Consider the following 27,776-nt stretch of genomic DNA (forward strand, 5'->3'; position numbering starts at 1 on the left):
TGAGTTCAGTGGTTTTATCTTAATATTATAAAGCGACAAGAATACTTTTTTTCAGTTTCAAAACACTGCTTCATGAAGCTTCTAAGCTGAGCTAGTGATTCGGATCTCCTGTCAAACGGCTAAACTGCTGGAATCACGTGACTTTGGCGCTCCGATTCACTGATTCGATTCGTAAAGCTCTGAAGCAGTGTTTTGAAATCGGCCCATATAGATATTGTTGAAAAGTCTTTATTTTGGTTTTTTTTGTGCACAAAAAGTATTCTTGTTGCTTTATAATATTAAGGTTGAACCACTGAACTCACATGAACTGTTTCAAATATGTTTTTAGTACCTTTATGGATCTTGAGAGTTTGAATATAGAGGCCTCACGGAGCCATCGGATTTCATCAAAAATATCTTAATTTGTGTTCCGAAGATGAACGAAGGTCTTACGGGTGTGAAACGACATGAGGGTGAGTAATTAATGACATTATTTTCATTTTTGGGTGAACTAACCCTTTAAGAACAATTTTATATAGATGCATTTTCAAAGAACATTTTACAGCCGACAAAATATTTACTCCCTGAGCATATCTAAAAAACAACAGCATATATTCACTAAAGAAATGTATAATTTTTTTTCATGACTTTATTTCCCATGACTTAAATCTTATTTCCATTTTTTTCACGACTGCATTTGATAAGCTACCAGCTAATGTTAAAGCTGGAGTACAGATGAATCACTTCATTAAATTTTAATACTTTTATAAATGCAAGCAGTCCATTGCACAAGGTTCCTCTCTTGCATCAGATGTGATTTTCTTTATTGCCTAGTTTCTGTTTTCGGCAATAACGTAAAAGAAAATCTTATGAAATCAGACTCTGACACTATCATTGATGTTTGAAATCTGCTATTGAAATTCGGTCAGACATGCAAACTTCAGTCTGCATGTTGCACAGTGAACACAAGCTCCCATCACAAAATCTGTGCAAACACAAGTGAACCTTCATCATCATATCTGTGCTTCAGTGTCCAAAAACTGAGCATTTATAATGCTGATAAAATCAAAGTCCTCTGTCTTTCCTCCCATTGTACCTGCTGCACATGATTTGAAATCATTATTTACATTTATATTCATAAGTGATATGTTTTCGAAACACCCATTTGAACTGTGTGAATGGCATAATCTACATTTAAGGGATACATGTTCATTTGTGTATCGTTTACAAAATGCACACAAACATAAGAGCATGAAGAGTCATTCCGCACATGTATAAATCCAGTATAGCATTCCAACAATACAGCTGTGCCCATCTTTTATCTTTTTTTTTCATCTTCTTTAATGAACATCAATTATATTTCGAAACAAAAGCACATTTCAGGGAACGATTTAGTGACAGAATTTGATGATCATGAACCCCGCGTTGGACGCCACATCAGATAACAAATTCTCTGTAGGTTCAACAAGGCTACCATGCCATCGAACAATCCGGTTAACCAATTTAAGGCCTCCGAGTTTGAAACCAGATTAAATCATGATTTTTTTGTGGGCTTTTTTGATTTCAACAACCGTAAAATAAATCTTATAAAATGTATCTCTAACAGCTTTGTATTATCATGGCAGATGCTAATGACATTTCTTCCACTGTGTTGATTTCTCTCGCAGTTTCTGGAGGTATAAACCACAGGAAGTGCTGAAGAACAGGTGATAGTGACGTACAGGAGACAAGGGCAAAGACGTATGTATATATAATCACATTTCAGATTAATTGAAGGTCTCAGAACTAATGCTCGCAGTTTACAATATACACACAGTACCATGCTTATGCGTCTTCAGTCCTAACCGTTACTAACGATGGGATTCAGAGCCGTTACCATAGAGTCCGTTCGGTTACCAGTGCATCCCAACCTTTAACCTCCATTCTGCCCAGTCACGCCGCAGAGGATTCTGGGTAAATATACTGGGTAAATATATAGCCATTACTAATAAAACTGAAGGAGGAGATCGTCATTTGTACAGAACTAAAGAAAACACAAACAAACAAACAAACAAACAAACAAACAAACTTAAAATTGAGCATTTCAACATCATGCTTGTTTTTTTTCTACCGGTGAATGCGAGGAAAGAGAGATGATTGCGTTATAATATCACTGCATAAGAGGAGTGCCATACTGAGGGAACGATGTGTGTACATGCAATACCAGCTCATAAAATAACATGGAGAATCTCTTGCGTTTCAGTCACAGCTCTGCTCGAGTGCACTTGCGCCTCCCTCTGGCAGAATGGGGAACACTCAAGAGTGAACAACAGTCTTGTTTCCTAGTTTCACTTCTCTTTATTGACTCTTGGGTAATTCTTAAGATGGAGTTGCAGTTTTGAAATCATTTCTGTTTTCGCAGAAGATAGCCAGATGATGCTCATTTTGGAGTGAGTGAGCAGGTCAGGGAGGGGGTCAGAGTTCAGAGGTCAGACTGGGGGCGCTTTCCGCTGCAGCAGGTACTGGTGGATGTCATCTGCGTCCCTCTTGAGCCAGGCAGCGTTCAGGAGAATGTTCTCGCAGCACTGCTGTACCGTGCGCTCGGCTGCTGGCGCGTGATGACTTTCGAAGAAACTCTGAAAGCAGAAAAACCACCGACATTTCTGTGAACAGCAGCAACCTGCAGTGGTTATCAGTTTCTTTCACACTCATACATTTGTGTGGCAATACAAATGATCTTCATTTTTAACAGGATATCTATTGTTTCATCATTTAAAAACCAAACAAACATCTTTCTGAGACAAGTTTTGTTTGAAATGTTTGCTTGTCCTATATTTCTTGAAAAAAGATCCAACTTTTTATTATAAAATATATTGTTCTTTTCTTCAAACTTTTTGTTTGAAGAAAGTCTCTTATGCCCACCAAGGCTGCATGAAGGGGAAAAAAACAAAAAACAAAACAAAACAAAACAAAAAATATTAATAATAAAAAAAACTATTAAAAATTTAAATGTAATTTATTTCTATAATTTCAAAGCTGAATTTTCAGCAGTCACATGATCCTTCAGCAATCATTCTAATATGCTGATCTGCAGCTCAAAGATTTCTTCTTCTTATCAGTGTTGAAAACTGAACTGAAATAACTTCATGTTTTTGCAAGCAAGTTTTACTCCACCCAAGTGCAATATCTAGTCTGAAATATTTTATAGCAGAAACATAACTAGAAAATAAGCATCAACAGAATATAATATAAATGAACACAACAATAAAGAAAATAAAGACATTTAAATATATCTATCTTAGAGAAATAATTTTAAAATATATCTAAGGAAATATAAAAATATATAATATCTTTTTTTGATTTTTAGGGGAAAATATAACCAGGGCATTTGAATGACAGGTTTGGCATGATTTAGACCCTGAGACTTTTTAAACTCTTTTTGTAAATAAATACTACTTTGTTACATATTTTGTTAAATAATTGGGTGGCATTCATACATTAAGTTAAAGCATACATTTGTGTGATTATATATATACATTTTCAATCTTATTTGAATACATTATATTAACAGGTAAGTGCTCCTGTACAGGGTTTATCCATTTCTGAACAATGAATTTCCATAATCTTTCCAGTCATTTATGATAACACCGATACAAAATTTTTCTGCTGATAAAGATAGTTAGATTTTTCGATTAACAAACAGAGCAATTATTTTCAGCTGCTATATTTATTTTCAGATATAATGATTGGTTACACTTTATTTTACAGTGCCGTAGTTACATTGTAATTACTCAAATAAGTACTGAGTACTATTAATTAATTACATGTACTTACTATAAAGTTACAGTTAGGGTTAGGCTTTGGAATTAGGGTTAGTTACTTGTAATTATACATAATTTACTGTAATTACTATAGTAAATACATGTAGTAACATGTAACTATGGCACTGTAAAATAAAAAGTTACGTAATGATTACACAAATAAAAATCGAAATGTTTGTATAAAACTCAGTATCACATAAGGTAGTTTTCATAACCACTTGTCTTCATGGCAAATTTATTCAAACATAAAATTATCAGTAAATAAGCTCCTCATGTTTTTTTTAAAGCTAACTAAGGAACCATGAACACTGGAAAGCATTCCTGAGGTAAACATGACGTAAAGTGACATTGTTCACAAGTTGTCTTTCCACAGTTGAAACACAGATTAAGCAATTTCATGAGACATGATACATTCCAGTAAGTTGCACTGTATCTTTCAACATACCTTTTGAAGTTCATGCATAGTTTTCGAGATATAACTTTTTTTTGTATTAACGCGGAAGAAAAGACTCGCGCTATAACTGAGGCGCTACAGCGGTTGGTACCATTTATTGTTTAAATTTCATGATAAAATTGTCAGAATTTCAAAACTGAGACTTTGTTTTTTTTAATCAGAAGTAAGAAAGCACAAAACTCTTTGTGATTGTTGGATCTTGGCTTTAACTATGGGTGATTCATAGGGTCAAACAGAGCCTGCTTTAAAGGGATAGTTCACCCAAAAATGAAAATTCTGTCATTATTCACCCTCCAGTAATTCCAAACCTGTATGCAAATTTCTTGGGAAAGGATGATATTTGGAAGAATGTCTCACTTGACTACCATAGTAGTTATTTTTCCTACTATGGTAGTAAATTCAAACATTCTTCCAAATATCATTCCTTTGTGTTCAGCAGAACAAAGAAATTTATACAGGTTTGGAACTACTGAGGGTGAATAATGACAGAATTTTCATTTTGGGTAAACTATCCCTTTAACGTCACTATTTTTTAACCGTTAATGTATTATTGTCGCATTAACTAAATTCAACACAAGAGAGATTTTCTTCACACACTCTAAGCATTATCTAATCAATGAAATTAAATTTTATAGCAGAACATACTAAAACTAAAAATGTGTTTTATGTAAATTTCCATTCACTTTGGACAACGTTGTCAGTCAAAGGCTAAAATGGCTTTGTAAGTGACATAAGAAAGAAGCACATGATGCTCACCTTAACTTCAGCAGCCATTTTATCTATTGCAAACCCATCCACTGTCAGCTGCGGTGAAGAAACAAAAAAAATGGATCAACATATAAACATTTTAATTTACTTAATTTAATTTAATTTACTTAATTTAATTTACTCTCTGTTTTCATCTCTACTCGTGTATTGCACTTGTTTCACCTTGATGAGTCTTGATATGAGGAAGCCGCCCTGGTAACGGTTATGAAGTTCTTCCCAGTTGTCCTTAACGAATTTCCATGCAGCTTTGCGCCCCTGTTTGCTGCTTCCAGCTACGCCCCCGATTACAGACACAGTGTCCTGGGGACGAACCTCCTCCTAAAAATACCACAGCCAGAATCAGTGTCACTGTTCACACTGTCACTGGAGATGTTTAATTCCTACAGACTCAGATTAGAGCTCAGAGAATGAGTGTGTCAGATTGGATTTCTTGTGAGAATGTTAATTCAAAGATGAGAGAGATGAAAATGGTGCTTTATTGATCTCCTGGGGAAAATTGAGGCATTGGATATTTAAACATGAATCAAAGGGACAGAAATAATACTGGTCCTTTAATACATGAATTAAATGAATAAAACAATATTAAAGATATATAAAAATATATAAAATAGATTTGTAATATTTTACAAAAAAAAAATTATCTTTCTTTTTTGAGGTAAAATATGGCGGGATATCACTGACAGGTAGGGCTGGGTGGTTTGACTAATTATATATATATATGGTGATATAAAGTGTCTATTGTTTGAGATTTTGCTGTTGTGTTTATATCATGGTATGTAAATAAATCTGCATAGTAGAAGATGAAATACAGGACATGCATGAGCTGTTAAGAGCAATAAGTCATGAAAAAAGATCTCAATGTGGCGCTTGCGGACACACAACCGAACTGACTCTCAGACAGCATGCGCTCCCGAATTCAGTTCTCTTTAGTGGCTTATTGTGCTTAAATGGTCAAATACACACACAATGATGTCAAAATGGCCATCGTGTGGAGTACTCACATTTAAACACAGTCAGTTTTGTCTTAAATGAACATGAACAGTTGCACACAAAAACTGATGTGTACCAGTATATTCGTTCTTAAAGTGACAGCAGCTTAATATACCTGCTTCTGTCTTATTAATGTCAATCAAACAACAAAAGAGAGAAAATCACTCACTGCTCTTGACTGAAAAACTTTTGTATCTTTAGTAAGAATCAATTTATATTTAATTCATACAGAGAAGAATATTCAGTTTTTAATTTTACATTTGATTATTCAATTTCTGTAGTATTTCTTACTTGCCAAAAAGACCTACTGTACCTGAAAGTTTATTTAATTTGTATCTTTGTTCTATTGTATTCTTCCTCTTGTTGTATTATTTGCTTCTTTAGTTTTAATAGCTAAAATAAAATAAAATAGCTATAATCTTGACATATATCGTCATTGTGAAATATAATCTCTCGTATTGCGATATAAGATTTTGCTCATATCACCCACCCCTAATGACAGGACTTGACTAAAGACTTGACTAATGTTTCCTGCCTTTCCCTTTATCTGTTAAAAAAATGTCACACTCTTGCAAAGTGTGTTTCTGGTGCTTTAAAATTTTCCACAGTCTGACCTATTTTCTACAGTGTGTGTGTGTGTGTGTGTATTTGCGTACCGACAGGGCAAAGTTAAGCACTCTCTGGATGAGGTCAGGGGCGGGAATGGCTCCCAGCACTCTCTCGATGCGGTTCTTCTCCTCCTGCATGTCTGCCTGCTTATGAAGCTGAGCAGAGAAAATGAAAGATGCCATTTTATTTGTTTGCAGCTTTAACGCTGTAACTAATGTTCAGACACGTTTTAATTGTCACCTTGAGCATGGTGTCAAGTGTTGTGCTGTCTCCGTGCTTCAGAACTGTCAGGTACACCTAAAAAAAAACCACAACGACAACAACAACAACAACAACAAAAACATGTTTACAGGGACATGTTGATCCAGAATAAAAACAATACAGGACCATCATTTACAAAAAAAAAAAAAAAAAAAAAAAAAGGGCTGATAAATGCTGATTAAACCTTGATGCAAATGTATCTGTCTTATAAATGGTAATGCTAGAGGACTCACTGGACTCCTGAGGTCTGCAGACAGAATCTGTTTACCCTCCACATGCTCTTTGAATCTCCGCCGGGCCTCCTCCAGAGTGGCCTTATGCCCCGCTTTACCCAGCTTCCCCAGCACCAGACCTCTCAGCAGGGCGTCCAAATGCCCTGAACAAGAGACAGGGAGAGAGGCATCAAACAAAAGTGCACTTCATTTGAGTGTCTCATTACAAATGAATGACAACTAATCAAATAAATAACACTGAGCTAAAATAAAACAGCACTAAAGGGGACATATAATAAAAATATTTTTCCACGTTTAAGTGCTATAATCGGGTTCCCAGTGCATCTACCAACTCAGAAAACATGAAAAAGGACAACCTAGGCAAAGTTACATTCTTTGCAAGGATGTGAAAAATCAAGCCGTTCAGATTTCGCTCCCCTGTGACGCAGGAAAGGGATCTTATTATAATATTACCGCCCCTTAATCTGCACGTTTCGATCCACGGCGCCGTCAGTTTGTTTTCGCAAGCGACAACGATGTACCAGTTCTAACGCCATAGCAAAACATATAACAAAGGGGGTGAGGCCATGTTGGGCTGCTTTAGAGAAGAGGAAGAGTTGTCGTATTTTTACGCCGGACTGCTTCACAAACGAGGGTCAATTCAACGCTGGATTTGCTCAAAAGATTAACATGATGCCACATGCTAGTCGATGAGTTGAATCAACTCAACAGCAACTACCTAAATTTATCCACTAACCATTCAGAACCATCCAGATGCATTCTAAAAGTTGTAACTTCTTCCTGAGTCTCTCCATCAGTGTCTGACTCTAGTTTGAACAATGTAAGGCTGAACACTGTTACTGACAATCGTCATTTTGGCTACGTGAGATTCTCCAGCTTTGTTGTTGTTGAGCAACCGAAGCGCAAACTGTTAAAGCTCTGCCCTCTTCTGGAAAGGGGTTGGCAGCAGCAGCTCATTTGCATTTAAAGGGACACACACAAAAACGGTGTGTTTTGCTCACACCCAAATAGGGGAAAATTTGACATGCTATATAGGGCCCTATGAAATCCGTTTTATTTTTTCCCAAATTCCGTTTTTTCCATTTTAATTTTTCTGGAATCCGTTTTTTCAGTTTTATTTATTTTTTGACTCCATTTTAATGGTTAAATTACATTTTAGTAATCAAAAAGCATGTCTAATTAATTGAAATAATGAATCTTGTCCAATTTACCAACAATTTAATAAAAGTTTAACAATTTTTATTTATTTTTTTTTTTTTAGGGCCCTTTGATAAACGTTTAATTCTTTCCCCTCAAATTTTATTTATTTTTGTGTATTTAAATTGTATTTAAATTTTTCTGGCAATCAAATGAACACATACCATTTAATTTATCTTTTAATCACGGTGTGAGGTAAATGAAACTGCGCTTCCGCATCATTAATTTCAGAGGCACACAGGCATGCAGGATCGCTCATGTTGTAAATAGACATTTTTGAGGCGGTGCAGGATTAATATTTTTGCACAGACGCTAGTCTATATCGCGATTTAATTTAAGTGTACTGACCTGTTTTTAATTCATTCATCAAAAATTTGACAAATTCCGTGACATTCCGCGTTATATAGTAAATTCCGTTTTTATGAATGGATTCCGCGATTCTGTGATTGCAGAAATTATAGGGCCCTAGCTATAATGAATGATCTGTGGGGTATTTTGAGCTGAAATTATACAGACATATTCTGGGGACACCAGAGACTATGTTTAAGGGAAGTATGTGTGAGAAACAGTCTAGATTTTATGTTATTTGGGTGAACTATTACAGTGTAAATGTAGCCTAATAGATGTGCCGAAATTAAAAAAAAATAAAAATAAAACACTGACTGTGTTCTTAATTACTGACTGATCTATAAATATTGCTTCAAATTTCAAGTTATTATTTTATATTTATACAGTTATAAAGGCTGTCAAAAATAAAAGTTAATTTCTGCAATTAATATTTTCTTTTTAACGTATTAAAAATATTTAACACAATTTATGTTTTTTCCCTTCCTGAAGTAGTGATATGCTGATGTATCCCCACATCCTTTGGCTAGTGTTACAGTTAAGATTCTATGTATCAACAAATCATAAGATTACAGGTATGAACGTGTACGAGAGCAGGACATTGCTGATGTAAGAAGTCTGCTTTGGGCTCTGTCGGAGCTGTTTTCAGTAAGCTCTGTAGCTTTTAAATAGTTTTTCATTCAATGTAAACGTGCTAGACGAACATGTGACCATTGCATAAGTGTAAATAACTGTTATACTGATGTTTTCTCACATAAAAATACTGGTACCAAATATTAACTAGCAATTTTCTTATTGTGAAAATGAAATGTGCTAAATATACCCCTGCCTAGAAACTGATGAAAAAAATCCATTTAATATCTGACCGAGTTCTTATGCAATAAATTACTCACACATCTTATAATTCAATAATCTCCATTCAGTTTTCACACAATATTAGTTGTTTTCATGCCTTTTGCATAACATTGCACTATTTCATGCTTTTCATCTTCAGAAAGATCTTTCTTCCTCCCCACATTGCATGAGAACTGTGACTTGCTTAATAATGTGGAACAACCTCTTTAAGTAGAATTTCCTTTTACCCAAGAAAAACTATTTAAAGGTCCCGTTCTTCGTGATCCCATGTTTCAAACTTTAGTTAGTGTGTAATGTTGTTGTTAGAGTATAAATAAAATCTGTAAAATTTTAAAGCTCAAAGTTCAATGCCAAGCGAGATATTTTATTTAACAGAAGTCGCCTACATCGAACGGCCAGTTTGGACTACATCCCTCTACTTCCTTCTTTAATGACGTCACTAAACAGGTTTTTGGCTAACCTCCGCCCACAGGAATACACAAGAGTTGCGTTTGTAGAGTGTGTTTGTCGCCATGTCGTTGAAACGCTGTTATTTTCATCCCGCAGTCCAATCACCGGGTCTGATTCCGGCTCAAATTGATAGGGTAAAATTAAAGACATGTTTACAACAACACTGAGCGCGTGCATCTCCACGTTATGGTAAGAGGCGTGACCTTTCCGGGCAAGGTTCGCTAAGCTGCTGTCAAATCACAACACAGGAACCGCTGGCACAATCAGAACTCGTTACGTATTTCTGAAGGAGGGACTTCAAAGAACAAGGAAGTCATCAGCCCGTTTTTATGACAGTGGAAACAGCGGTATACAGATAAGTAAATTATGTGAAAAATACTGTGTTTTTTTACACGCGAAACATGAACACATGTTGTATTGCACACTATAAACACAATCAAAGCTTCAAAAAACCACGAAAAACGGGACCTTTAACAAACCTGTCTGAGATTGATACCAGTTATCTTAAAAGATATGGAGAAATAAAACAAACACTTTCTTTGAAAAACTAAAATCTAAATGTTTATTGTACTGAAATCCCACCGATACGTCACTTGCATAAAAATTTGGAACACAGTGTAATTTAAAAATATATCATCTTTATGTTGTTTCTACATTAATTTGGAGATTCAATGTGAAAATAAGTATTACAATATACAAATATATTACAAATTGTAATGTGAGGCACACTTAATTACAGAAAATTTGTCATTAATTAGTTAATTTTTTTAATCAATTGACTGCACTAATATTTATATATTTAAAAAATAATAAATACTTGAAGGCTACATGGCATTTTTTAAAAGTATAAATAAATTTAATTGAACTGATATTAATATTAACATTTATTTATTAATAAATGTTAAATGAATTCAACTTAAATCAATAAAATTTGTTTTTGCATTAGTATCAAAATTGTATTGTATTGAAAATGCAAAGTGCAATTTTACAGGTACTGGTATTGACCAAAGAAATTTTGGTATTATAATTTGGTTAAAAACATTTATAAGCTAAAAAAAAAAAGGCTTGTATAAATTGCCATGGCTATGACATCCTAACTAGGAGAACATTAACATATGCTTGCCCACATTTAAATATACATAAAAACTACATGCAGCATTTATTTGCAACATTTGCAACTTAGCAGGCAAGTTGTCTCTCATTGCACATGTAAAGATATCAGCCAAGATTATTAACATTTATTAAAAAAAAGTACAAAAATAGCCTTAAATCTAAGAGGATGAGAAAATGGTCATGTAAAACTAAATCATGACTGTTGTAGTATAAAAACATTTGCTAACAAATGGACTTTGGAGCAAAAGATGCAGGATATGGTCCCTATAATTGTACAGTTGACCCAAACATTTGAAATTCTGACATCATTTACTCACCCTCATGATGTTTCAAACCTGTATGACTTACTTTCTTCTGTGGAACAGAATATTTTTTGGTCCATTTAATAAAAGTAGATGGGCTCCAAATTTTTAATATTTCATTTTTTTACGTTCCATAGAAAGAAAGTTAAATCATACAGGTTTGGAACGACATGAGGGTCAGCAAATAATGACAGAGTTTTAATTTTTGTGTGAACTATCCCTTTATGAATTGTGAGTTCTGGCTCTCACCCTCTCCGGTTTTGCTGTCCCATCCCAGCTTCATGCCGATAGGAGTGAAGAGATCTCGGATGAACTCCTGGATGTCCTCGTGGAAGTCAGTGTGTGAGAGTAGAGAGGACAGAACACCCAGATTACAGCTCAGGTCACTCCACACCGTGTAGTTTGGCTCATTCACAAATGCTTCCATCACCTTCAACACCTCCACAGTACTGATCATACCTGCTCGAGCCTGAGGGCATGACAGACAGAGGAGACAGCACAACACTATTAAAAACAGAAGGTGGTCACAGACGGAGATGAGAGACAAAAATGATTAATGATATTGCTGAAATTGCTTTTCCCAAGAAACCTTTCAGCAACACTGAACACAATGATATCGACATTGAAAAAAATATCTGTAGCCTATAAAAGAGCTCAGTGAAACACCAATACTAAATCAATGAAGCACTCAAACAGACAAGCACATAATAAACTTTACAATTAGATATACTGTTAAGAAAAAAAAATTACATTTAATTGGATTTTTGATGCTGTACGAATAGTTCATTATTATAAAAATCAACAGAAATCAGCCAATGGATATTAAAAATACTTGCATGGTACAGTATCTGATAACTTTCTCTACACTTTTATTGTTCCAGCAAAAAGCCAACTTTAATATTTCTCAGCAGCCATACAGTTTTACTAAGGCTTTGTTTTGTTAGAGCTTAAGTTGCAAAACTCACACGATTTGATTCATAATTTATAATGTATTAGTCAGACCTGGAGGCTTGAAAGAACCTGACTTCCATAAGACTGTGTAACTTGACACTTCACTCAAGTCTTCTTGATCTCAAGTGGAGACCTGAGCCTCTACTCTGACTTGCAAAACAATGATTCAGGCTCATGTGTGGCGTCTCACCAGAGAGAAGAGGTCGTTTTGCAGACCCAGGCGGTCCACAGGGCAGTAGTGTGAGGTCTCGGATACCAGGCAGCAGACTCTCCAGCATGGCTGAACTGTACTGGATCCTGTAGAATCCCACGGTACCTGGATTAATCTGCACATGGAAGAAAATAAACACAGTTTAAACATACAGTTTGCATAATGCTGTAATTTAGGTTTACACTGTGTTCAAAATTATTATGCAAGTGACAAATCAGTAGGATTTCAGTATAATAAATATCCAGATTTCATCCAGTTTTTCAAAGAAAGTGTTTGTTTCATTTTTTTTTTTTTTTTTAGATAACTTATCAATCTCGGACAGGTTTGTTTGCCAGGTCTTCTTGGGTAAATGGAAACCCTACTTGTTGTTCCGCATTATTAAGCAAGTTACAGTTCTCATGCAATATGGGGAGGAAGAAATGTCTTTCTGATGAAAACAACTAATATTGTGTGAAAACTGAATGGAGAATATTGAACTATCATAAGATTTGTGAGAAATTTACAGCACAAGAGAACTTGGTCAGATAAAGGCTTATTAAAGAAAGTTGCAGTCAAAAAAAAAATTTGTATTATTGTATAAAAAGCCACTGTTGAGCAGCAAACAAGTATTTGAAGCTGTGACTTAACGTGGAACAACCTCTGCAAACTATTTACAAAACCTGTCTGAGATTGATACCATTAATCTAAAAAGATATGGAGAACTAAAGCAAACAAACACTTTTTGAAAAACTAAAATCTGAATGTTTATTGTAGTGAAATCCCACTGATACGTCACATGAATAATAATTGGGTCACAGTGCATATGTCCATTTTCCACCACTGTCATGCTCATGAGACAGGGTGTCAATCTTTAAGTCATCCTTCAGAGATCATTGGTTTTTAAATTATAAATAGCCTTTTTCATAAAATACATAAAACACAGCAATCTGACCTTGACCCAATGGTCAGGTGCAACGTTGGTGATGTTAATTGTGGTTTCAGGCTGGTCCAACAGAACCTTCATCTTAGTGCAGCTTGGGTCCTCACTGGTGCAGATACTGACGGGAACCATCCAATTGGGGCAGTCCTCATCTAGGCCACAGATAAAACAGAGTCAGAAAAAGACAGATAAACAAATTGTTAAACCATCAGCAGGTTCAGTGCATAGTTTAACTGCTATTTTTTTTTTTTTTTTGCATGCCATGTACCATTACGTGGTCCGCTAGCACAGAACTTCTTCTGAGAGATTTTCAGCACGCGGTCACTGCCATGCTGGAGAGAAAAAAAAAATCAAAACCAATTATTTCAGCTCTGATTAAATCTTGTATTGCCAAGACAACAGTTGTTATTACCAGATGCTCCCTGAGAAGCTCATAGTCCATCTCAGCAAGACTTCTCAATACCCCGAGGGTTATTTAAATTATATTTGAAAACTTTAGGGGAAAGAACATCTAGAGAAATATGAAAGAAAAACAGTCCCACTGTGCTGGATGGTGACAAAATAAAACACCCAAACCAAAACCAAACCACAAAACAAAACAAAAAACGAAAAACGAAACGAAAACAAAACAAAACAAAACGAAAACGAAAACGAAAACAAAACAAAACAAAACGAAAACAAAACGAAAACAAAACAAAACAAAAAACAAAACAAAAACAAAACAAAAACGATGAGAATGGATCTGTAAATGTTACCTGCTCTTGATCCACTACTATTATAGGGAAGCCCATTTGTTTGGTCCAGGAATTCATCACTGCGGCAATAGGCTTCCCGCTTGCTTGCTCCAAACACTCCCATAAGTCCTCTGGGATGAAGAAAGAGAGAACGTCACACCCTTTATTTCTGACTACACAACAATTAACAAAGCATAACAACAACGCTGCTGCCAGATCACACGCCCACAACACTCCCGCCAAATACTATGCTGTGTCAGAATTACAATGTAACACACTATGTAATTACTACAGCTGGATCAGATCATGGGCCACAGGGCAATGCTTAATCACTTCCTTATGGATACACTTTCCTATATACACAGAGCACAAGTGAAAATGAATGGCTAATTTATATTACTAAAATATAATTTGTAATACTGTATTAAAATGTATAAGGTTTGAAAATATCATAAAGGTACAGACAAAAATCAAGCTCAAACTAAACGTTAGAAATATCATCTTATTTTTATGCAGTGAAACTCTGACCTGGTACACAGGTCACTCCCTCAATAACACACTGTAAGCGTTCCACAGTTCAAGATCAAACTGCTAGAGAGGTCATGATTTTGAATATAGGCTAATAAGTAATTGTCAAACAAATAACTGGGATTTACAACTTAATTGAGCTGTGTTAATGTCAAATACAGTGTATGCCCATAGCAATATAAGTCATTTATTCATATTTAAAGTTGCAATGAAACAGAAGTGGACAGATCTTGTCTTCCATATTGTTACTGCATTGACTGTAATGGAATATCCAAAGAGAAAAAATGTATGATGGGGACTGTTTTTTTACCACAATCCCAGCTTCTTTGGCAGTTTTCATGATGAAAGCCCAACTATTTAGGTCTGTCAAACGATTAATCGCGATTAATCGTATACAAAATAAAAGTTTGAGTTTGCATAATATATGTGGGTGTACTGTGTGTAATTATTATTTATATATAAATACACACAAATTAATGTATATATTTAAGAGAAATGTGTTATTTATATATATATATATATATATATATATATATATATATATATATATATATATATATATATATATAAAAATATAAATAAATAGATATACTTATGTACATGTATTTCTCAAATATATACATGAATGTGTTTGTATTTATATATACATAATAATTACACACAGTACACTCACATATATTAGGCAAACTCAAACTTTTTAATCGCATACTTCAAATTTTGTATGCGATTAATCGCGATTAATCGTTTGACAGCCCTACAACTATTATTACAATTTATAAAGATATTTAAGACCAGTTTTTTCTTTAAAATTCTAGCACTAAATTTGGATTTCAAATAGTTATTAATAGGTGATTATGTAATAATCTTAACGGGCCTAAAAACTGCTATAAAGAATCCTGATTTGGGTTTAACAAGAACCTTAGGCTGTCCAGTCATCAAGATAAAAATTAGAGGTTAAAGCTTAATCTTCACAACGATTATGGCAAGTTAACTTACCAGTAGATGCATTTTTGTGCTGAAACTTCAAAAGGTAAGCATTCATTCCCTTTCTAAAATCCTAGAAAAAGAAAATTCAATCAAATATTATTCAAAACCAAAGCTCTAAAGATAACTGCAAAAAACAAACAAACAAACAAACAAACAAACAAACTGAATGAATCTAAGGGCATGTTCAGACTTGTATTTCAGTTCACTTAGTTCTTTTGGTCCGGAAAAAAGAAAATGATTAATTTAGCCCTGGTCATTTTTAACCCTTTGATGCACAACATGGGTCAAAAATGACCCGAATTTTCTATATCTTTGCAAGAAATTAATTTCATCATTCAGTATTCCAGGTATTCCTCAATTAACTTGTTTTTGATCACAAAATTCTCATTTTCTTTTTTCTTTCTTATTTTTTAATAAAAATCATTTTTGTATCACTACCCTTCTAATGCACAACATGGGTCAAAAATGACCCGTATTCATTTCCTATGTAATTTTAATAACGTTGATTTTCTTTGTGAATCTTTAAAAGAAATGTATTTTATCATTTATTTATTCAGGTATTCTTAAATATCTTGTTTTTGATTGAAAAAATCATTATGTTTATTTTTCTTTCTTACTTTAAAACAAGACAGTTTTTGTTTGTCTACATATTTTAAAATGGGTCAAAAATGACCCGTATTCATTTCCTATGGAATTTCAGTCATGACTGAGTGTTTCTTCGCTGAATCTTTGAAAGAAATGTATTTTATCATTCATTTATTTCAGGTATTACTTAAATATCTTGTTTTTGATTTTCTACAAATACTTATGTTTATTTTTTCTTTCTTACTTTATAAACAAACACAGTTTCTACACATTTTACAAATGGGTCAAAAATTACCCTTAGAAATCTTTAATATTTGCAAATTTTTGAATAGGAACATATTTACTGCAGACAACTGTTCTCTGCCACACATTTCACATCTTAACAAGCATTTTGTATATTTGATGGATGTAAGTCTTATTATATTTAATATATTAGGCTATATTTTTCATAATTTTACATTTTTGCATAAATCAATGCAATTTCATCCTTTATGTCTGTCAGCGTTCCTGAAAAGTAACAGTTTTGACATATACAACATGGGTCTAAAGTCACCGGAAGAGTTTTTTCTATATTGCATTTACAATAAATTAATTTCATCATTCATTATTCCATCTATTACTCAATAACCAAATCCTTATTTTAATTTTTCCTTTCTTTTTGAATGATTTTTTTGTGTGTGTGTGTCTTACCATTCTAAAGGCCAATGTATACCTCACTTTTATGATAGTGAGGGTCACGTACAGATTTTTGTAACTTTTTATAATTTCCGCCGGATTTTGTAACTGTGTATGTGCAACCTGCAAAAATTTAAATTGCGTTTGACTGTGCAAAATATACTTTCAGTTTTTTTTTTACAGTGATGTCATCACACCTCAGTTCTGTTGAGGACCACTAAACTCTAAAAAGAAAATCAAAAGCACTTTGATCATACATATTATATATTTTCAGTTGGAAAAACCTTGTTCAAAACTGTTACTTTTCAGGAACACCTTTTAGATGTAAAAGGTGACAGTATCATTGGTTTATGACAAAAAATAAAATTATGAATATAATATATAGCCTATTATATGAATAAATATGACTTTCATCCATCAAATTACAAAAGCAGCCATGTTGAGAGGTGAAATGTGTGGCGGATGAAAGTTGTCTGCAGTAAATATGTCCTACTTGAAAAATTTGCAAAGGTTTCTATATGGGTCATTTTTGACCCATTGTGCAAAATTGATGTAGAAATACAAAACCTGTGTTTGTTTATGAAAAAAGAAAGAAAAAATAAACCAAGATTTGTTAAAATCAAAAACAAGACATTTAAGATACCTGAAAAATGAAGAAAATACATTTCTTTCAAGAACGAAGAAACACTGTAATGAAATTCCATAGAAATGAATACGGGTCATTTTTGAATGTGTGTATATGTAGACAAACAAAAACTGTGTTTGTTTATAAAGTAAGAAAGAAAAAAAATGAACTTATTTTTGTCAATCAAAAACAAGAATTTAAGAATACCTGGAATAAATGAATGATAAAATACATTTCTTTTAAAGATTCAGCAAAGAAACACTCAACCATTATTAAAATTACATAGGAAATGAATACGGGTCATTTTTGACCCATGTTGCGCATTAGAAGGGGTTTTCATAGCTTGTGCATCAAAGGGTTAACACCAAACCTAAAGACACAAAACAAAAAACAGCTTCTATTTGGCATATGATGGTATTGTTACCAGCTGAGAACACACAAAGAGCTTATAAAATGTGTAAATCAGTCAAACAGCAGCAGGAATTCCTCCGTTACACATACAAATCATCCCTTCGGAATTATAAGGTTCTATTTGCATTCTGAGCAGTTGAGATATTGAGCTTCAAAGTTTTTGCATTCCATTTGACTTTGTAGGTAGAATCTTCTTGTTTTCTAAATAAAAAGTCCCAAAATGTACACAACATGGGAAAAAAAAAAAACTTCACATAATGTAAATAAGTTGTCAAAGAATAAGAATATGTGAATAACTTAATTTTGACAAAAATGTCAGATAGAACCTTATAATTCCAAGGGGATGAAATGAAGAAAATTAAGAACTGTAATGGACAAAATATCTCTTATGTCAAGAAGAACCAGGTATCCTTGAGCATTCTGTCCTTTTTAGGGTCGCATTTTGTGACATCACATCCTGTTTTTGTTTCATTTTAGATGTCTTTGGTCAGTGTTGCGCTCATATTTCACTCAAACCACTTATTCACATCAACCACAATAACAGCATTCGGACATTTTAATCTAACCAAACCTGCCAAGTGTGAACACACCCTAACTGTTAGAATTAATGATGGCTGGAACTATGGTTGCAACAACCAACAAAAGTCATCTGTCAGATTACAAATGCTTAAAGATCTTAAACTCCAGCACAATAGACAGATAAGTAATATGTATTTCCATACATCCTCTTGGGGGACCCACATTGACCACCAGTCTGACAGATTTACATTGCGAGTGTCTCTCTGCAGCTGGCCAAAAGCGTGACTCTCACCTCATCGCCAATGTAGTTATGCAGCATGCGAATGACAGAGGCCCCTTTGCTGTACGATATGGCATCAAATATTTCATCTACTTCTGAAGGGTGTCCGACATCAACCTATGATTCCAAAGAAACACACACACACACACACAGGCACTGAAACATGACACAGAGATCAATATTTCATCAGGCTAAATCTGGGTCTGGAATTTAAATGCTGTAAGGGATATGGCTGAGTAGACAGACCGACTGACAAACAAAGTGCAAATCAAAACTTCCTGCTGTCCACACAAACACTTAAAAGCAACAAACACCAGAGACACACACTGGGAGAACTTGGGGTTATGGGGGAGATACACCCATCTCTTGCAGACCTCAATAGGGTGGCTGTTATCTAACGCATCCAGGTCCAGAGCCCTGGTGTAGTCTGCAGATACAAACTGGGTCCAGATGTCGTACTCAGGGAAACAGTGGTCTACACAAAGATACTCGATCCAAGATGCAAAGCCTTCATTAAGCCACAAATGAGTCCACCATTCCTGCAGCAAGAGACATTTTCTCAGCACCCTGAATAACAGTTATATTCAAATACCATTGTGACCTACTAAAACAGTACGTAGCATGGTATGAACCTACAACATTGAACATTTGAACACACTCACCATGGTAACCAGGTTTCCAAACCACTGATGTGCCAGTTCATGGCCGACTACCAGGGCGACCCACTGCCGGGACGACGCACACGAGTTCTTTGGGTCAATCAGCAGAGCTGTCTCCCTGCAAGGGGAGAATCACAAAAGTTTAAAATCCACAAATAAAAAATGCATAAGAACGAACATAATGAGGCTAATGTTGTTAGGTATGCTGGGGATTAAAATGCGACCAAGAAAGATGAAATATTAATGAAGCTCTCTTGAATAGCTGCTTTCAAAAAAGCAAAAGGTTCTGTGTTTTCATGATGTTTTATGAAATCTCAGGTTTGTTTCATTTAAAACGTAAATTCACCTGTAAGTAACAAGGCCCCAGTTTTCCATGGCACCTACAGGACACAAGAGAACCAAAAGTTAAAACAACTAAACATAATAGACAAAGTCGACTATGACAGATGTTTCATGTTTAATGAAAATCATACAAACCAGCAGCAAAATCAGCAATAGCAATTAGATCAATTTTAGGCAACGGATAAGGAACATTGAAATAATCTTTGTAGAACGGAAGGGTCTTTGTGGCAACCTGGGGAAAAAAAAAAAAAAAAAAAAATGTACCAAAGTATTATTACAACCACAGCTAGCAATAAATAATATATGAAATAAATGAATAACTATTTCTCAAACTGTACAATATAATGTTGTGATGTTTAAATTCATTTGTGGCATTTAAAACTATTTTTAGTGCTTTATTTTTATTTAAACCAAGTACTATACAATTTTAATATCATCTTATCAGTTATAAATCAAAATAGACACTGTATAACATATAGATATAATAATAATGGTAATAATAATATTAATAAAATAATCATATTGTAAATATCGTTCAAAGGTTTGGGGTTGGTAATTTTTTTTTTTTGTTTTTGAAAAAAGTGTCATACTCACCAGCATTTATTTGATCAAAAATAAAAGTTAAATATATTTACAGTTAAAAGTAACTGTTTTCTATTACTTCGGTAATAATTCTAAAATGCTCTTGGTGTTCAAACATTTCATATTATCAATGTTGAAAACAGTTGTGGTGTTTAATATATATATATATATATATATATATATATATATATATATATATATATATATAAATAGAAGAAAAGAAACCATCACAGACTAAGGAAGCTGTTTGCATACCTCCAGTGCAAATTTCCCTTGCTCTGCCTTTCCGACAGGGGTGTACACACGGACTGTCACACCATCCGACGACTGACTCTCCACAAAGTCATACTCGCCGATGACAAATGCCACCAGGTAGGTGGACATGATGGGTGTAGTGGCAAACTTCACCTCCACCAGACTGTGATCCTCTGGATATGGCTTTCGATCAACAACATTCTGAACAGAAAGGGAAACACGATTAGAATAAGTGTGTTCAGTATGGGAACTAGTCTCCCAGAACCACACATTAAACTATCATCATAAAGTCAGCATGAGCAGAGAAGATGCTTTCAGTTTATAACTGTAGCATCCGTTGTCCAACTGAACTAAATGGTTTTTAATTCTATAGAAAAGCAAAACAACATTGGGGACAGTGCCGCGGTAACACAAACACAGTGTAACACCGACTACCGCAGCAAGCCTAATGTGCGGCAAGTGTCATGACTTGCGAGGGGAGGCACAATGCCTCTAGGCCTGGGTTAGATAATGCACACATCTGACAGTAATGCGAATCAAGCCATTTAGGGACGTTTGTTTCCAGAGGGAAGGATTAGAAAAGAAAAAAATGACACATACCATATTCGACAAGGCTACTCTGTCCTTTGGGACGATGAGGGTGATGTCAAAAGTGGCTTTGATAGCTGGTTCATCCCAGCAAGGAAAAGCTCGACGTGCGTCCGTGGCCTGGAGCGAGGTGAGAGACGTCGAAGAGAGATGGAGACAGCAAGAAAGGAAGAGAGGACTCAGGGTTAGATTGGGTTGCAGTCATTCAAACATGAGTAGGAATATTTGCATGGCATCAAAAACTGTAGATGCACCCCATTCTGATCTTTTCTCATTTTTTTCTAATTGCCCAGTTGGGCCAGCAGTTTTGATTTTTACTTGCCATTAAATCCTATTTAGCTACTCATGCTTATTACATTTATACTTGATGGATTTTAATGTGGGATGGACATTTAACTGAAAGTTTAGCCTCTTAACTGGAGCTTTGGTTGAAGTTAACTTAATCAGGGCTCAATGATAAGGATGTACCACGTTGGCTCAGGGCCAGTGTGAGAGAGTTGATGGAAAAGTAATTTGCCCTTTCGTCAATATTTTCAATGACCAAGTGATAAAAGAATGCTACATTTTTACTTTTAGCAATGTTTGTTTGTTAAGTTATTAAGTTTTTACGCCATGTTAGCATCATGGCTATTTACATGGCAAACAAAAAGGTCAATATCATTCATAAAATTTACATTATTATATAAAAAAAAATTCAACTTAACATAAGATAGAAAATCTAAAATACATTCAGGTGATACATTTTGAAATATTCCATGCAAGCAACGTTTCTGAATAAAAGCGTTTTCTAGCAGCATCATAAAAATTACAATTCAACAGAATATGCTTAATAGTCAAAGGAACTTTACATGAGAGACATAAAGGAGGAACTTCGCCTATTTATAAAAACCCATGGGTAAGTCTTGTGTGCCCCAGTCTACACCTAGTGAACACCTAGACTTGATCATGTCTTGATTTGAAGTTATGGAAGGTACTTCTTTTTATACTAGGGTTTATTTCATACAGCTTATTATTTTTATTTTCATCCCATTCTTTCTGCCACTTACTGGTGATACATAAATTAATTACTGGTTTAAAATCTGACTGTCAAAATCCAAGGTGGAATTTGACAGTCAGATATTTCCAGGTCAAGCGCATCTCTGGCAGCCGTGTCTGCTCTCTCACCACCAGAAAGTCCAATGTGACTTGGAACCCAGCATTTTAGCAATATATTTTTATTTTTGCTATAACTATTTAATTTTTTAATACATTTTTCTGTTAAATTCAAGAAATGGTTAAGCTGAAAACTGTAATGTATCCTGTAATATAATCTGTAATGTAACTCCATACATAAAACACTTTTGCTGGAAAATGATGGCTTGCAAAGCAAAACTTTACTGATCACTTGCCCTGCCAACATTTTCACCAGCCTAGTGATGAAAGAATGTTATATTTTTATTTGTTTTACAAACATTTTTATTAAATTTTCCATTAAATATTTTGTTAAAGGCACTATTTTTGTTTTCATTCTAAAAAAAAAAAACTAACATTTGCAACAAGCTGGAAATTACACATATGTAACGTAAAAATGTAATGCTATATAAATAATGCTTTTTGCTTTTAAACGATGACATTTGATGCAAAACATTACTGATCGGTTTGTAGTTTAACAAGACTATAATAAATCTTTTTTTTTTTTTTGCAATTTTGACAAAACCAGTTCTATGTTAGGCCACATCCACACGAAGCCAGAGCTTTCCCTATCTCTTTTTTTTCTTCGTCTCAAGAAATATCTGCGTACACACGAAACCACTGAAACTGAACTCAAAACGATATAGTATACATGCCAGATCAGTATGTGGTACTATAATTCTGCCACTTTAAAATAAAAACAGAGAATAAGACTTGGAGCATGTGCATAAACTTTGTGCGCTGTAACAAACTTTAGTAAAGCTTAGAAATGAAGCTTTATTTTAGTAAAGCTAATAGGCTCGGTAGCTTCTGCGGCACAAACACAAGCATGTAGTCCGCTATTGCTGTTGCTGTTGCTGTTACATGAAGTAGTGGTGTCTGACTAGGGTCGAGACGTGGGGTGATGACATCAATGCAAGGGTGTCGTTTTCAGATTTATCCTCTCTGGGACCCGGTTTCAAAAAAATAGCAGTTTCAGGCTCCTAAAATGCCAGGATTCGTCTGGACAAAACGTCTATACAATCCAAAATTTTTGCATTTAAAGCTAAACACATCTCCATGTGGATGGGCTCTTAGTCAGCTAGATAACACTGCCTTGCAGACAAATCAGTGAAATGTACAACAACACAATGTAGATAACATCAACGAAAACCAAATGCTTAAACTCAGCAAGGCATAAAAACAGATGCACAAGATCAATGCATGTAAATTTTTCAGTAGCAACGCATCAGAACTGAAAAGGCAAATTACTTTTCCATCAACTCTCTCACACTGGCCCCGAGCCAGCGGGACATCCTTATCATTGAGCCCTGATTAAGTTAACTTCAACCAAAGCTCAAGTTAAGAGGCTAAACTTTCAGTTAAATGTCCATCCCACATTAAAATCCATCAAGCATGAAAGAAATAAGCATGAGTAGCTAAATAATGACTATTTTATTGGATTTATAACACAAGCATCATAATAAAACCAGTAAATATATTAAAACGAAACAATAAGCATGTTATTATGGGCCAGACATGCATTATGTAACAGGGGTCTGAAAAAGGTTCTCCGCTATTCACAGTTTTACTTATGCTTGACTCCATTATCAGCTCCTATATAATAAATTGCTTGTTTTTCCTCATTTGCAAGTCGCTTCGGACAAAAGCGTATGCTGTAGGACTTTGTGAAGATCTTGTGAAGATCTTTACTGAAAGATCTTTCCTCAGTCAAGATCTCAGAGGAAAGTGAATGATTGAGCAGGCAGAATGTGAGGGGGACATGACAAATGATAGGGCTAAAGCAAACAGTGGCAGAGAAAGTGAGCGAGCAAACAAACGAACGAACCGCGTACCCTGATGTGAAGTTTACCTCAAACTGTGTGACGGCAGCGTAGCGGACTTCTCCCGAAGGAGTCGTGTATTTACTCCTATAGAAGCCTTTCATTTTGTCGTTCAGCTCTCCAACAAAGTCTATTTTCAATGATCCTGACCCTGAAAAACAAGAAGCCCGTGGTTAAAAAACAAAACAAAAGGCACATAAAACAGAAGCACAAAGCAAGAAAGGCCATTCATCTTTTAACAGGAAGCTGTTGAAGCCGCTTTCGTGCGTCAATAAACTGACTATAGCAACTCTTTACACAGAGATTGTTGACATGACAGCAGAAGGCTTCTTCCAGGCCACATTATGAGTTCTTTACCATTTTGCAGAGTGCTGGGGAAACATAGGGTCACCTTCTCATCCTCGTTCTGATAGTTAAATCCTGTAGCGTTAATTTCTAAATGGATGGGGAGAAAATGAGCACAGTTAATCCTAAAAAGAAAACAGACTATAAAGCATTTAATGCAGGTCGAACCAGCAATCAGGCAAAAGTCGAGCAAATACATCACTAAATGTGGATTACAGTTGAGTTTCGCACTCACCTTCCCCCCCTTCAGGCACAAAAGAAGCAGTAATTATGTCTATATCAGCACAGTTCATCACAATCTGGTTTGTCCCTTGTGTAACCTGTCAAGAACAATGACATACAGTTCAGTTTTAACATTTATAAGGGTCCAGTCATTTTATGATCCTCAGTTTTCAGTATTTGGTGTGTGGTTGCTTTTCTAATAACACTTCATTGCCTTTTGCAAGCTTTGTGAACCTTCCTTTGTTTCATACTGTATCAGATAACAGTCGTAAAAAAAAAAAATGAAACAATCTCACGTCACCTACATACAATCCAGCCAATCACTGCTGGAAAATTCTTCCTGGTTTAGTAAATACTAAGCCAGGGTCTTTCTGATGCAGAAAGACAAACTAACCACAAATTTTAAAACGATGTATATAAGTTTGGGGCCAGTAAGACTATTTTTAAGCAAATACTTTTATTCAGCAAGAATGCATTAAATTGATCAAGCAGCGTTTATAACGATTTCTGTTTCAAATAAATGCTGTTCTTTTGAGCTTTCTATTCATCAATGTATCCTGAAACAATGCATCACAGACCCCACAAAAATATTAAGCAGCACAAGTGTTTTCAACAATGATAATAAAAATGAGAAGAAAATGCTTCCAAATCAGGATATTAGAATAATTATTAGAATGATTTCTAAAGGATTATGGACACTGAAGAAATTCAGCTTTGCCATTACAGGAATAAAATACATTTTAAAATATATTAAAATAGAAAACACTTATTTTAAACTGTAATAATATTTCACAATATTACTGTTTTAACTGTAATTTTAATCAAATAAATGGTGAGACTTCTTTCAAAAAACATTAAAAAAAAAAGGGAAAAATCTGTGAGCGACTGTGTTGGGATCATCTACTTCAGCTGTTTTTATCTTTGCTCGTATCATAGTGCATACGATTTCCCTCTTCCTGTTTTGTTGTAGGAAATCTCCAGGAGTACAAGCAAATGCGAAGCACATGGAAAAAGAACCGCCTGAATCCTCACGGCTTTTCGGAGGCTCAAGGGCCATCTCCTGCTGCTGCTGCTACGAAATTCTGACGTGTGCATATATAATCAGATTATGAATAAAAAGACCAACATAGCCTCTTATGTTGCAATAGGCTGTTTTAAGACTGCATTTATTGCTGAAGTGAAACTTTCCCAGGACGATCAATAGCTTTCAGGCTCTCATGTCCATAAAATGGTTTTCACGGACAAAGAGACACAATACATCCCAGAGTCTGTAAATGCACTGTTTTAATTATTCCTCAACCTAACTATTATCACACTTCATTTACAGTGAACTGGATCCTACATAAAGACACGCATTGTTTTAAAGGCTTGAACCTGCCAAGGTAAAGCTTTAGAGGGCACATGTGGCTTGTTGAAGCTGGATGTGACTTGGATGCAATGAGTGCACTGGCCATGTGACAAAAGGCTGCCACTAGCATTACACTATTTTAATGGCGTTCATAAACATGAGCCATATCTCTCCAGGAACAAGTCATAATGCGTATAGCATCGTGGGGAATGTAGTTAATCTCATGCTCCAATAAGTCTTGGCATCAAGATCAACCGGAAGGCGAGTTTCACAACACAGCTGCATGAGAGTGGGGTACAACATGACTTAACATGTGAAGCTGTTGATCTATAAAAAGACTTCACAAACAATCTTACGCAAAGGGCAATTCTGGACGCCGAACCTCAATTTCATCACATCTGGCCTCCATTAACCTCTATCATCTTTTCTATCTGTTTACAGGATCAACCAGAGTAATTTACCCAGTAATAACTGCTGTGATTCTACTGATAAGATCCACTGATTCAGATTATATATATATATTCTGAATCAGTGTATATACACAGTTACATACACATACATTATAGATATAGATCAGAAAGACGTAAAAAAAAAGAGAATAATTATGATAATGCATGATCTTTATCAGTTTTAACGAACCTCATATTTTGAAGTTTTACATGTATTTTAAACGTATTTTATCCCCAGCCACAAAGTCCATACTTCACCTGAGTGTTTCCACGGGCGCTACACTACACTGTGATTATGGTAAGCTATAAAGTATCATGTAAACTGTCAGACAGGCTCAGAGTGACTCAGGAGCTTGTAGACAGGACTGATTCATCGTCTCAGCTATGTACGTGAAAAATATCACCTGGAAGGAGGTTAAATTACGACATTTATGTCTGTATTTACGTGCTTTATGACAGCAGCTCTGCAGGCTAACATGGTTAGCAGTGTGGCGCCAGTTAGCGCTTTAGCTTGCGGGGCAACAAACTAACTGCTTAATTCTCTTTATTGTGAGAACCAGACCTCAGAGGACACTAGGTTTAAGTACTTAATAACAAATAATACAATTCAAACATACTGGAACTCGTAAAAATGAAAGACGTGGTGTGTAAAGCCGCTGTCTGGTTCACTAGCAGGTAGCTCGTTAGATTAGCAGCAACAACAGTATCAGGAGTTATAAAAATGCAAAGTGAAAACCAGACTTAACATGAAGATGGCATGACATTGGGGCCCAGACCAGAGGGGGCAGAGGGGGTGCATGGCATCAGGTTCAACATTACCTCCACGACTGCCTCCAGTTTGCCCTCGAAGGTGAAGTCGACGAGGTCGGGCTTGAGGCGCAGCCCGTAGTTGACGGGGTAGACGTCAGTAGGCAACCGCACGAAGGGCCTCCGCTCGGGCATGCTGAATAATGTCGATACACTGGAGACCGAATTAAAACGGACTAGGTATTTGCTTGCTCGGAGAGTCAGAGACACGGGCTTCGCTGTTAGAGTCGGATTGCGGGGTAGGGCTAGCCGTATGACTGACAGAGACACCCGACAACTCATGAAAAACAACATACAAACCGTTGGAGATGGTCCTCGCTGTGCCCCGCCCCCTCTTCGGTTAGAGATGTCCGAATCGTTCTTTAGAGTCGGAGCTTTTCAGTGAATCGGTTGAACTGGCTCATA

The 27,776-nt window shown here is 35.3% G+C and overlaps 1 protein-coding gene across 1 annotated transcript; it reads right to left on the reverse strand.

Moving 5' to 3' along the window:
* Window positions 1–873: 873 nt before the first annotated feature.
* On the reverse strand, window positions 874–27,709 carry npepps (aminopeptidase puromycin sensitive). Its single transcript, XM_048172068.1, is given in 24 exon segments — window positions 874–2,594; window positions 4,990–5,037; window positions 5,164–5,319; window positions 6,648–6,755; window positions 6,841–6,897; window positions 7,095–7,237; window positions 11,606–11,825; window positions 12,498–12,539; window positions 12,541–12,633; window positions 13,450–13,589; window positions 13,706–13,769; window positions 14,193–14,302; window positions 15,696–15,756; window positions 18,794–18,898; window positions 19,156–19,320; window positions 19,444–19,558; window positions 19,787–19,820; window positions 19,918–20,014; window positions 20,620–20,820; window positions 21,220–21,327; window positions 24,230–24,351; window positions 24,558–24,635; window positions 24,781–24,865; window positions 27,384–27,709. Coding segments are annotated over 24 exon segments (2,781 nt in total). The 5' UTR covers window positions 27,666–27,709; the 3' UTR covers window positions 874–2,447.
* Between the last annotated feature and the right edge of the window lie 67 nt (window positions 27,710–27,776).

Source organism: Megalobrama amblycephala, linkage group LG21, assembly GCF_018812025.1.
Source record: "Megalobrama amblycephala isolate DHTTF-2021 linkage group LG21, ASM1881202v1, whole genome shotgun sequence".
Lineage (NCBI taxonomy): Eukaryota > Metazoa > Chordata > Actinopteri > Cypriniformes > Xenocyprididae > Megalobrama > Megalobrama amblycephala.